Here is a 13,665-nt window from a genome sequence, read left to right on the forward strand (position 1 = left end):
TCTATCTATCTCCATTCCTTCAGTGGAACTCCGCCTAGGCCCTGTATGTTCCAGTTGACTATCCTCATCGACGGGAGGATGCTGGATGGAAAGGCTTACCCGACCTAGTAGAGGAGACCAGCTTCCCTTGGGCCGAAACACTCCTGCTGAGGGCAGAAAACTCAACAGGTGAAAGGATCCCCACACTTGCTGAGGGGGAGGCCCTATCAAAAGGAATCCCAATGACCGGGACCCCTAAGGTGGAGGGCTTCAACTCATCATCATCCATGAAAGTCGCCGAATCTATCAGTGTCGAAAAAGAATTCCTGAGAAGCAAGTCTGGCCGAGAAGACCGGAGAAGACCTACACTCGTGGAAGATGGATGAGAAGGACGTGCCAGGCCTCTATTAGTAGAACTGGAGCTAGGGACTGAGGAGGCCTATGGTGGGGTTGAAGAGGGATCTGGATTCCTCATCTGTGCATAAACTTCCTCGATCGTCCTGACTGTGGTAGGAACAGTCTGTGGGGGAGAAGTATTGGAAGCCCCCTTGTGATGCGAAACCAAAGTGACTGGGGCTGGTGCATCCGAAGGCCCCTCCTGATGTGGAACTGTAGTGTCTAGGGCTACAGCAACATCCATCTCTGGAGTCTGGATGGCGTCTGTCTGAACCTGATCAAAGGTTTCCTCCTGAAGTAAAGGAGCCGCTCTGATCGCTCTCCATCGTGGTACTGGGTGTGCTGCGGGCTTTGGGTGCCCTGCTACCCCTTGTGGTCCTGGGGTGCATGAAGCAGGGCGTCCTGCTACTCCTGGTTGTCCTGAAGTGCGTGGTATAGGGCGCTGGGGAGGTGCAGTCGGGGTAGTACGTGAAGGAGCAACACCAGAAGACCTCTTGGGTCTTTTTCCCTTCCTCGGGCAGTCTCTAGCAAAGTGCCCAAGTGTCCTGCAGATCCTGCACTAGTCCTGTCTACTTGCGATCCGACTCTTTGTCGAAAGAGAGGGCCATCTGGACGCTGAAGCATAATGTGGTCATCTGAAATGTTAGGGTCAGAGACAATGACCCTAACACGAGGCACCCCGTCTGCTCTAATTGCCTCTGCCGAGGAAGAAGGCATGTTAGGAAGGAGAGGGATCTCAGTGACCACTCCGAAAGTGGCTCCGATAGTACCAAGAAGTCGATAGTAGACCTGAGGAAGACCAGGGAACTTGATGAATAGAGATGTGACCTGACTGTCCTCCTTTAGCGGATCGAAGCCCAAGGTGTAGGGCAAAAGAAAAATCCTCCTCAAACCCAAGGCCAAAGGATTAGCTTTGAGAACAAGGGCTGTGGACTCATGGGAGTCAAAAACAACCTGGAAAAATCCTCGTCCCAAAAGTCGAATATCCCTGAGGTGTGGGGCGAGATCTCCTGGTAACGCCGCTAGCATCCAATCTCTAGCCTGTGATCTGGAAGGGTGTGACCCAAAGATGTGTGCGAAGAGCGATGTGGAGCACTCGAGCTCTACATCTTTTTTGAGCTGCTGCAACTCGTCTTCTAAAAATATGACGGTTCTCGCGCCCGGTGGGGGTGGATGAAGATTGGCTGAATGGGGATCCATTCGCCGATCGAAGTGAAAAGGCCGATTCAAACACTGTAATTACTCCGTCCGTGGAAATGCTACCTAGAACGCCATGGAACAAGGGCGCAAGAAGGGGAGGAAAAGTGGAGAGGGGAAAATAGAAGAGGGAGGCGAGTTGCGGGTAGGCAATAGAGGGTTGGGAAGGGGGCGGAGGAGACGGAGGGAGGGGCGCGAAGCCGGGAGGGGAGGAAAAAGGCAAGGGCAGAAGGCGGGGGGGGGGGAGAGGGGAGCGATCGGGGGCAAAGGAGGGGGCAGGGGAGAGGGAGGGAGGGGGCAGGGGGGGAAGGAGAGGGGCGGGGGAAAGCAGGGGCAGCAGACGAGAGGGGAGGAGGGTGGCGGGAAGGGAAGGGGCAGGCGGGAGTGAAGGAGGGGGCGGGGGAGTGAAGGAGGGCAGCGAGGGGGGGGGGAGGGAGGGGCAGCAAAGGAGGGCTGCGAGGAAGGGGAGAGGGCAGCGAGGGGGGGAGGGAGAGGGCAGCGATGGAGAGGGCAGCAAGGGGGGGAAGGGAGAGAGGGGGCTAGTGAGGAGGAGGGTGAGGGAGGGGCAGCCGACAAGCTGGCATTGGACAGCCAGGCTTCTCTTTTTCTTTGTATTTACCATCATCGGCCCTATTTTGGTAGCTGACTGTATGGGTTTTTTTCCAAGAATTAACAGAAAGTTCTCCTTTTTGAAAAAAAAAAAAAAAAATTCGTCAACTCACCTGCTTGTTTCTTCGCTTTTCTTCCTCACGTAGAGCCAATTCCTGCATTTATCAGATACAAGCAACATGTAAACAAATTTCAAACACATTTAAGTTTTCACATTTTGGTGACAAATGAAAGGCCTCGGAAATAAACCTTGAACATTATCTGCTCCTAACAAGCTCACCATAGGTTATGGCTAAAAAGATTCGATGGTGTGAATATTTTTGGCACACATAATTTCAAGAATGCTTTTAGATTCCAACATTGAATTAAAAGTAAAAACACAAGTTTTATGTGTATTGGATGGAGCATACCTCCTCTTCATATGCATCCACATTTCGGTACACAGCTGCAATAAGGACATCAAAATTCAGATCGTCTCTCAGAGAGCGTCTGCTGGCACAATGTGTGCGGCAAACAGGGCATTCATTGTTACTGAAAAGCGTTTTACACACAAGATCCATCAGTTACAAGCTCAATCCATCCAATTTCAGCTGAGAAACTAAAGAAATAAGCTTTCTTTATCTCATGATTACAAATTGAAAAACAGATGAATCTGCTCTAATACTTCATATCAAAACATGAATTCTTCCAAGACTGTAGAAGTGCACTTTCAGCTTGATTGAGAAATAAACACTATTTTTTCAAAAGCAGGCTTTTGAAGTAGCAAGTTACCCCAGCCTCATGGACTTGTCTATGCATTCTCGGCAGAACCTATGGAGGCACTCCATCACAGTCCTTGTTTTGCGTATGATTCCTGTAGATCCAGAATTTGTCCTTCAAAAATAATATAAAAAGCTAACTCAGAGGAGCCCAGCAACTGGTGCATTCCTAGTGCAGAGAGGAAATCGTAATAGAGCATACCAAGGCAAATAGGACATTGAAAATCCTTTCGAATGTCAGAAAGATCCACCTGAACAAACCTGCATTCAAGAAGAGAGAAACACACACGCTTGAATTATATTTTCAGAAGGTAAATAGAAATTCAAGAATTATCTCTGCTTGTGACAAAGGAAATGAGCTCAGATAAATGCTGGATGTGTAGCCCATTAACAGATGCGTAGACAGATCAGATTCACTAACACTTATCTTCTGGTTCAGCAGCCTAATCCAGTTGACATCCTTAAGAATATGGAGATCATTTGGAGGATGGTATTAAGTCAATGTTGAATCAATCACAGCACTTGATTTGATTTTTGAACAATCAATGGCAGGACTGTAACGTATTACTATATTCTAGAAGTACATGTTTATTAAGTTTTTCCTAAATGCATGTACTGTTCATCATAAAAAGTTCAAGAAGACCTTAAGCCAGTCCAAAAGAACTATCATAGCTCTGTTTGTCCTTTTGCACTCATGTAGTTTTTCTTACTTTTTCCTCATTTCATAATTTTCCTATCTAGGTTTAAAATTTGCTCTTTTGCAATCATCAACTTTCATCTGTCTGAAGTACATATGAGCCTCTGATCAGATTCATCTGGATGCATCATCATATGTTTCAAACTTCTCTCTGGCTTCTTAATAGCACCACCACTTCCATGAAGCCCTCCCTTTTTTTTAATAAATTGACCAAGAGACCCCAACCCCTGATGCAAGAAATATTGAAGCAAGAGCGCAACAGAGATGTCACACCCGTTGTTGTATGCACTTATACAGAAGTGCAATGCATGATACTGCATCCACATTCAACTGTCAACCTCTGTTTGCTTCCTCTTTGTCAAGCAAGCCTTTCTTTACTTATGCTGCTAACATTTCCTGAATCCTGCTATCTTTGCTGCTGCGACAACCTGTACAGACATTTTATGGATTGTTTGTAAGTCGCATCCTGCTGAATGCCTCTTACGTGTGAAGTTGAGCTGCAGTTCTGGATTACTTTGAGATTCCAAAGTAAGGGTATGAGATTGTGGCTACAGGTTCTTATGAGGCCAGCATGGGCCTTTACAGGCTTGATGCTCAGCCCTATAATCAACATGCTATGGCTGTCTCTTCTTCTACTCCAGGTGATTTATGGCATGCCAGGTTTGGTCGTGCACATCACAGAGCTTTGGCATATTTGCATAATCATAATATGGTTGAAGGATTGCCAAAACTACAGCAGCCCACTCAAGAGGTGTGCGAAGCTTGTGCTCTTGGAAAGTTGCATCGCCTACCGTTCCAAAAGGATAGTCCAAGTTCAATAAGAGCACAACAGGTCTTGCAAATTGTGCATAGTGATGTTTGTGGACCAATGAATGTCACAACCCATAGAGGGTATCGGTATTTTGTCACATTCATTGATGATTATTCAAGGTTCACTTGGCTCTTTCTCATGAACAGCAAATCCGAAGTGTTCAATTGGTTTAAAGAGTTCAAAGCATTGGCTTAGAACCAAACCAATGGCCAAAGCCTCCCTGCTGTCAGCCTTGAAGCGAACGTGTACCCCGAATAACAGTCAGCCCATGCTCTTAGATTTCGTGGAGCTCACAGACTCAATCGCCCAAGATCCTCTCCTTCAACCGTGTTAAGAAATTTCTCCCTTTCCTTCCACTGCAGTTCCTGACTAATATTGAACCTGCGCACTAACTCTTCACGCTCACGGGCGATGGCAATTTTCTTATTCCTCCCAGCCAACTCTCAAGGACTTGATACGTATTTTTTTTTCAAAACATCACTACGTTATTTCCTTCATGCTTATCCTTGAGACCCACATCTCCCTAGATAGTTCCTGGCCACATGTCTACATTTTAGGCCCTTACTTAGATGCATCCTTTTTCACCCCTCTCTTGGAGTTCCTTTAAAACCAATTGCCCCTTGGCAATTTTCACATTTAGATGCACCTAGGCGCTAGCCCTATTAGAACTACCTAGTCAATGCCATTACGCCCTCACCTAGGACCTTGGCAGTTACTTCTCTTGACCATTTAATTACGCACATTAATTATTACAAAAGTTGGTCATCTAAGAGAAAATGCCCACCGATCTATCCGAGGTCATGCTATCTCGGCTAGAGCATAACATTCCTTCCCTCTTCAAGCATCAGCGTCCTCGATGATGAAATCTGGGAATGCTCTCCGTAACTGGTATACGGATTCCCAGGTAGCTTCCGATAGAGGCTGACCATGCCATGCAACCAACACCGTGGGTATCTTCCGATTTCGTATTTGCATTGTTCCTCGGTCCAGGATCTTTGTTGGTTTGCGCCTTGCAATATCCTCTATCTCCTGAAACAAAACCACACCTTCGATTAGTGAGTCACCTGTATGCAAAAATTTCTTTAAGCGCGAAACATGAAAAACCGGGTGCACCTTACACCCCTGTGGTAATTCTAATTTATAGGCTACACTGCCTATTCTTTTCAGAATTAACCACGGCCCACAGTATCGAGGTGATAACTTAGCACACTCTCCTGAAGTCAACGACTTCGAGTGCGAAGGAATTCTGAGAAAAACTTTTTCTCCTTCTTCAAATACTCTTATAGATCCGCATACACCTTGGCTCTATCCATAGCCTGGCGGATATTAGCTCTCGCAAGTGCTAGCATCTCCCACATCTGAACTACAAAGTTCGCGGCACTAGGCACTTTCTGAGGTACTCCAACTATAGTCGGATTGGCTGGTCTATAACCATAGTTTAGTTCAAACGGACTGAACCCAGTAGATGAATGTTTTCGATCATTGTAGGCAAACTCCAACAATGGCAACCACTTGTCCCATGTATGTTGCCTCAATGACACATATGCTCTCAGCATATCCTCTAAAGTCTGGTTGACTCTCTCCGTCTGACCATCCGTCTCAGGATGATCCCCACTACTCATTCCCAACTCAGTCCTTAGTGTCTCAAATACCGCTGTCCAAAAGTGACCGGTAAACCTGACATCTCTGTCTGACACTATGGATCTAGGCAATCCATGCAGACGAAATATATGTCTAATAAACAACTCCGCTACTTGCGGGGCACTAATAGACTCTCTAGTCGGAATGAAGTGAGCCATCTTGGTTAGACGATCAACCACCACAAGGATAGAATTATACCCTCCTTGTGTTGCAGGTAGCCCTACAATAAAATCCATGGAAATGCTCTCCCACTTGCTTAGTGGTATTTCCAAGGGCTGTAAAAGTTCGGGTGGCTTCACCCGCTCGGCCTTACTTACCTGACACGAGAAACACCGTGTCACATATTCATGAATATGCTTTTTCATCTTTGGCCAAAAGAAATCTCGCTTCACGAGATCATATGTCTTCTCGACTCCTGGATGTCCCACACACGGGCTATCATGGCATTGTCGAATGACTCTCTGCCTGAGATCATTCTGACCAGGTACTACAACCTTGCCATTTCTAACTAGCATACCATCCCTTATGGTATATCTTGCATAAGTTTGGCCTTTTCTGGATGCTAGGTCATCCTTTTCATTTTCCCCGGGTTTTAACACATGAGCCTTAGGCCATAAGCTCTGGACAAACTCGTCCACCTTCTGAGTTTCTCTGATCTCGGTCATTAGAGCACTCTCTAATACCGTGAAACTCAGGTTGTGCATAATGCGAGACAACGCATCAGCTACCTTATTGTCTTTTCCTCTTCGGTACCGAATCGTTAGATTAAACTCCTGCATGAGCTCTGCCCACCTAGCTTGGCGGCCCCTCAAGTCAGGTTGTTTACAAAAATGTTTCAGAGTATCATGATCTACATCCACATAAAACTCTGAACCATTCAGATAATGCCTCCATGTTTTCAAAGCATGGATAACAGCATACAACTCCAATTCATGAGTTGGCCAATTCCTTTGAGAGGGAGAAAGCTTCTTGCTTTCAAAGGCTACTGGCCTTCCCTCTTGAAGGAGGACTGCTCCTACCGCAATGCCACTTGCATCGGTTTCTAGGAACAACGGTTTCTGGGGATCAACTATCTTTAACACCGGTCCTGAGACCACAGCTTGTTTTATGGTGTTAAAACTTTCTTGTTGATTCTGTCCCCAAATAAAAGGTACTTTATCTGAGGTCAGATCAGTCAATGGCGATACTATTTCGGAATATCCTTTGATATGCCTTCTATAAAACTGGACAAATCCCAAGAATGATCACAACGCGGTCAGACTCTGAGGGATTGGCCAAGTTAGTATCGCAGCCACTTTCTTCGGATCCGTTTCTACCCCCTGTGGAGTAATTATGAACCCTAAGTACTCAAGCCTAACCATACACAGTATAGTTTTCTTTTTATTCACGTAAAGACTGGCTTTCCTCAAAGTACTGAACACTATCCTTAAGTGTTCACAATGCTCAGTAACACTTTTACTGAATATCAAGATATCGTCAATGAAATGTACTACGAACTTTCCGATATACGGACGTAGTAAATCATTCATAAGCATGACGAAGGTCGCTGGAGCATTGGTAAGTCCGAAGGGCATTACCAAAAACTCATAATGACCAAACCTGCTTCTAAAAGCGGTTTTATGCACATCCTCAGCTCTAATCCGGATCTGATGATAGCCGCACTTAAGATCTATCTTGCTGAAAATCACGGCTCCATGTAATGCATCTAGCAAATCATCAATCCGAGCCATCGGATACCTGTGCTTAACAGTGATATTATTCAATGCTCTGTAATCTATACAGAGGCGAAACGTATCATCCTTTTTCCTCTTTTTTTTTTTTTCCGAAAAAACAGTGCTTATTATATTACTTCGAGAACAAAATACAAGAGGTCAGCTTATAGCTGACGGGCTGCGTTCACAAACCGGACGCAGCCCTAAAAGGTAGCATAATAAATCATACTCTCACGGAGGGATATGCTGAGTGTGAATGAACAGCCATCGGGGTGGTGAGTAGTGCCACCGAAGGCCCTGCGTAGTCTGCTCGAAGAAGAGGCTCTGTGTGTCCCAAGCCTGGAGGAAGCGTCTCCGCTTCTCCTGACCAGCCCGGGAGTCTCCCTGAATCTGGTCCCACTGGCCTCTGAGGGTATGAATAATCTCACTCCAAATCTCCGCCATGATCTGGGCAATCGATAAGGAAGTGCCACCGAGGATCTGCGCGCAGCGCGAGGTCCAGATGTGCCATCCTGTAATGCTGCTGATAATCTCCCAGACTGTGGCTGGCTCTCCCGAACTCCTGTATCAGCCTCTGCTAGGTGCTGTGGGATACCCTCGAGCGGCCCCCACGTCCCCTGTGTGATAAGGAAGGTGGGGTCCTGCTGGCATGCCTCGAACAAGTGATGAAGACCAGGTGCGGTGCTGCACCAACAGAACGCGCCCCAAGTGATCACTCCTAGCTCTGGTGCTGCGCGGGTAAGAAGCCCGAAGGTCCACCTCCACACTTCCTGGGCGCGCGTGCAGCTCCACAGGCAGTGTTTTGGTGACTCCTCGTCCGCATGGCAAATCTGACAGCAACCGTCCTGGCCTATCTGCCTCAACCAGCTCCCCACTGGAAGACCTTTGTGGGCAAGAAGCCACAGGAAGTATGAGATCTTCCGCGGCCGCCAGCTCTCCCACAAGGCCTTCCAGAATGCCTGCAAAAAGAACCTGGAAATACCCTGTGCGTACCAGCTAGGTCGCTGGGTGGGGGGGCGGCTCTGCATCCTCCCAAGAACTCGCCTGCCCAGAGTCGTGCTGTAAGCGAAGAAGGAAGTCGGCCCCTGTCCTGTCACAATCTCTGGCCACCACCACTCTCCTGGGTCCCACTCAAGCTCTGACAAGGCCCGCCCCTCCCATAGCCAAAGACGCCAAAGCTGCAACTGGTCCTGCTCGATACTAGGGTCGGTACGCCAGACCTTCCCCAGAAGGCCTACGACCCTAACCCTCTGCCACGGGAGTAGGGGGTCGATGAGCGCATCCTCTCTCCTGAGTCGTCCATCCCCTGAAACCGCGAAGAAGGCGATAGAGGAGTCATCCAAACGTCCTGCGACCACCAGTGGGATGCCACGGGGGGTGAACTGTCCCAGCCAACGGGTGTCTCCAGGCATGAGGACCTGAGGCTCAGGTGGAGCCAACCAAGCGGCTGGGATCGCTCCGTCAATCTCCGTGCGTCTCGCCTGGACTCCACGTGCACCTCCAGCTGCGACTGCAAGATCGGTCATCTCCAGATGTCTGTACGTATCCCTCCAAACCCGAAGGGACCGGGCTGGCCCCCTCATCCAGCCGTCCCACCTGATATGTGATCTCTCCCCCAACTGAAGGCCCTCGGCGTCTCTGACCTGCCCATTCCAGACGAGCGGCTGGCGATCGATCTCCTCCTGACAGCTGGGCTGGGACTGTATGAGACTGAGACAAAGCCGCCTCCACACCATGAGGAGGCTACGAACGAGTGGAGAACGGGGCTGAGTGAGCGGGGCAGAAGTGAAGATCCACCTGAGGGACGGTGGCCACTCTCCACCTCGGCGCGGGACACAAGAGCCTATTCCCTGCTGAAGCAACATCTTCCACGTCTGCCCCCCCGGGGTCAAACCGCGGATGACAAGCTTGCCTAACAAGGCCTGACTCTGAAGCTCTGGATCGATAACCCCCAGGCCACCCTCTGCCTGCGGAAGAATGACTGTCTGCCAAGCAACCCTGGCTCTGGTATCTCTAAGACCATCCTCCCCAGACCAAAGGAAGTTCCGAACCAACCTCCTGAGCTGTGCCACGCTGGATCTCGAGAAGCACCAGCATGAAGCCACATACCAAGCCGTGGCTAGAAGGACCTGGTTAACTACCAGGGCACGACCTGCAAGAGACAGCTTAGCAGTACTCCAGAAAGCCAGCTTCCGTCGGATGGAGTCTAGCACCGGGAGAAACTGCTGAGCTGGCGTGATGTCTAGGCCAACCTGGAAGCCAAGGTATCTAGCTGTCTGTCCTCGTGGAATCCATCTGAAACCCAGAAATCGCCCCCACTGAGAACACGCCCCAGGGTCTGTGAGAAAACCAACTGACTTGTTCCAGTTGATTTTCGCACCAGCGGCCGAGCAGAAGACCTCCAAGGCCATCCGCACCCTCTCTAGCATCCTCTCATCATCCTGGACATAAAGGGCTGTATCATCTGCGTACTCCGAGTCCAGAAGCTCCGTGTCCTCCCGAAGTGGAAGGCGAACCCCCCGGATCCCGGTAGACCTCGCCCGAAGGTAGTAAGTCATGGCCTCGGCGAAGAAAAGAAACAGGTAAGGAGCAAGGGGGCAACCCTGACGCACTGATCTCTCCAGGCTAAAGCGCTCACCCATCCTGCCTCCAATGATCACCCTGCTAGACGCTGTCCTGTACAAAGCTGAGATACCCTGAATCCATCCTGCGGGGAAACCTAGCCGCTCCAGAGTCCCCTCCAAAAAGGCCCAGTCCACGCGATCGTAGGCCTTCTCAAAGTCGAGAAGTAGAATGGCAAGGTGTGATCCACTGTGCTGAGCCCACTCCGCCGCCTCTGAAAAGGTGAAGACATTATCCAAGATACTGCGATCCTGGACAAAGCCTGTCTGAGTGTCATGAATGAGGTCTGGGAGTAGAGGCCGAACTCTGGCACTGATCATCTTAGCGAGGATTTTGTAGGCGGTAGTAAGGAGAGTGATCGGACGCCACTGGCGGATCTCCTGTCTATCTCCTCCCTTCGGGATGAGGCAAATCAGACCCGAAGAGAGGCTCTCTGGCATCAAACCGCTGCTGAAAATCCCCTGCAGAGCTGCGAGGAGGGGCTGATGGATCTGGTCCCAGAAGGAAATGAAGAAAGCTCGGGGAAGCCCATCCTCTCCTGGGCATTTCTGTCCGTCGATAGCCATCAAGGCCTCCAGCATCTCATCCGAGGTAAACGGCGCCAACAACATCGCCTGCATGCTAGGCTGGACCAGGGATGGAATGTGCCTCCACACCTCCTCACGGGCACGACTAGCACGAGGGGCAAGCGGCTCCTGCTGGAAGAGGGTCCTGTAGAAGTCAGTGGCCAACCCCAGGACCTCCCCCGAATCCGTAACGATGTGACCATCCGCTGTCCTGAGACTCCGAAGCTGATCACCTGCAGCTCTCTGGCCATGCGTCCTGAAGAACTCTCTGCACATCCGATCACCCTTCCGGGCCCAGAAGGAGAGAGAGGCGTGATAGGAAAACTCTGAGCGGCGCTGGAGTGTCTCCTCCAGGAGGGCTCTGGCTCGAAGGGCCTGGATCCGAAGCTCCTCCGAGCCCGGGGAAGCCTGCTGGAGTCGCTGAATGGATGCGAGGTCCCTCCGAAGAGCTCTCTCTCTACTCCACCACTCCTGACGAACCTGTAGGGCTGCTAGCTGGCAGATTTGGCTGGACTCCTGCAGAGCCTGCGCAACTGAGTCCACCAAATCCGTACACTCCCCCCAATCTCTGTCCCAAAGACTGCAAATACTGCTACGCACGTCCTCCCTCGAGAAAATAGAATCGGGAATCCTGCATGACCGGGGGGGGAGGGTTTGGGCTGCCGAATCTAATGAGAGGAGTACCGGCGCATGGTCAGAAAGTGTCGTCCCTGGAACTATACCCGCCTGACCGCCTCTACTGATGGCCCAATCACTGACATAGAATCTATCAAGCCTCTCCAGGAGTCTGCCTCCTTCCCTGCGGAAGCCCCAAGAGAAGTCCAGGCTCCCGTGCCAACGCCGGAAGGACGGGTCTCTCCAGCTGTCCCTACCTCCTGTCGCGAAGATGAAGGAGTCCCAAGCGGACTGCTCTGCCTGAGCCATACCTGTAAACTCCGGACCTCTGCCCTGCTGGTCCTCCAATGACTCCAGATTGTTGAAGTCACCTCCAACAATCCAGGAATCCATGACTGGAAGAATCCCTGTAAGTGTCCTCCAGAAAGTGGCTCTGCATCGGAGGTCTGTAGGAGCGTAGATATTGAGTATTCCAATTTTGGATCCCTCCAAATCCAGGCCTACCCAAAGGGCTCGGCCTGGGATCAACGTGCCATGACCGAAAACTCCCTGGGCTAACTGCTCGCACACGGAGGTACAGACACCCCCGCTCCTCCCCTGTGCGCCGATCGAGGGCTCCCAGTAAGTGTAGGAACGTCCAGGGAGAACCTTCCCGCAGCTACGGGAATGAGCCGCAGAAAGCTTGTGCTCCTGGAGCAGAAGTACATCCAAACGACCAATCACTGCAGGCTGAAGTTCCTGCCGCAAAATGAGCTTCCTGGGACCACGGGTGCCAGAAGAGTGAAACCCGTTCACATTCCAGGATACGAGGTGTAGGCTCATGGCGAGGGATGGGGGGCTGCGAACAACTGTCTGCTCGCGGTCGAAGTCGATGAAGAATCAGGCATGTCGGAATGGAGGCGCTGCCGCTTATGAGAAGGTTTGGAGGGGGAGACGGGATCGTCCTGCCCGTCCTTCAACACCTTCAACAAAGGCGAGAGGCCTTTGGTGCCATGAACAAATGCTTTCTCGAGCCAGCTCGAGATCTCTGAAGTGGTCATCCCATAGAAGGTGCGGAGTTTCTGATGGGACCAAGCTCTGACATCCTGGGGGAGAGGCCATGACGGGGCAGGTCTGAGGATCACAATCAGTCGGAAGTGTTTGGCGGCGCAGCGCCACCGCAAGCGCACATCGCCCTCGGACCACTGAGTCTCGAGAAGCTGCCCACCGGACGGTCCTATCCAGGAACAGACCTGGGCGTGTGTCTGCTCTCTGAGCGCCTCCCAAACCGTGTCGTCTGTCCAGGTCTCGGTGCCATCGCTGAGGAACGTGAAGGCGAAGCTAGGGCCATCCCTAGGGGCCAAGGCGACAATCTTCCCATCCGCCCCTTTGCGGAGCAAGAAGATGCTGATGTCGAGATAAGCCGGGAAGGTCCCAAGGTCGGCCACGTCCAAGTAGTCCCAGGGGCCTGATCTGTAAAAGTCTCGAGGAAGCGCTCTCTCCTGAAGCTGAGACCCATCAGAGTCTGCCACTGAGGGGCTAGCGGCCATGGAAGCCTGCTCCGGTGGTGGTGTAGACTCCGGGTGTCCTGCCAGCGGGGGGGGAGGGGGAGGAGGCTGAGGGGCAGGCGACTCGAGCTCCACGGAGGCGATTGGCGGAGCAGGTGGAGGAGGCGGAACGGGGGCTGCCCTCGACTGGGAAGCCGAGGGTGCAACTAACACTGTAGAGGAGTCGAGGGGGGGGATGGGGACTCCTCTGGAGCTGGGGCTGAGAGGGAGGAGAAGGAGACTGAGGAGGAAGAGACGGAGGCTGAGGCTGCGGGCCGGGCGAAGGGAGGGGAAACTGGGGAGGGGACTGGGGCTGAGTGGAAAGGGGCGGGGGAGCGGGAGAGGGGGGGATCTGAGGCTGTGACGGGCGGCCTGCCGTCGACGAAGAAGCTCTCCCAGGTCCTTGGGGCGGCTTCCTGTCAGGTCTCTGGGGTGCTGCTGCCGGAAGGGTAACCTCTGCCTCCTTGCCTTTATCCGAGATCTTCTTGTTCCTTCCTCTTTTCCTTCTAACCTCGGTCCAGCCACCCACTAACTCT

At 51.2% G+C, this 13,665-nt stretch overlaps 1 protein-coding gene across 1 annotated transcript in view; it reads right to left on the reverse strand.

Annotated features, from left to right (window-relative positions):
* LOC147901565 (uncharacterized) overlaps positions 1 to 13,665 on the reverse strand; it is an 81,618-nt gene that overhangs the window by 20,074 nt on the left and 47,879 nt on the right. Inside the window, exons 3-6 of the mRNA XM_087375168.1 lie at positions 3,142 to 3,200; positions 2,953 to 3,034; positions 2,592 to 2,712; positions 2,295 to 2,336 (exon numbers count right to left, since the gene is read on the reverse strand). Of these exons, the coding sequence (XP_087231294.1) occupies positions 2,295 to 2,336; positions 2,592 to 2,712; positions 2,953 to 3,034; positions 3,142 to 3,200 (304 nt within the window). The remainder of the gene's footprint in view (positions 1 to 2,294; positions 2,337 to 2,591; positions 2,713 to 2,952; positions 3,035 to 3,141; positions 3,201 to 13,665) is intronic.

This window comes from Dipteris shenzhenensis, chromosome 5 (genome assembly GCF_047967505.1).
Source record: "Dipteris shenzhenensis isolate YYH24624 ecotype China chromosome 5, Dip_SZ_1.0, whole genome shotgun sequence".
Classification (NCBI taxonomy): domain Eukaryota; kingdom Viridiplantae; phylum Streptophyta; class Polypodiopsida; order Gleicheniales; family Dipteridaceae; genus Dipteris; species Dipteris shenzhenensis.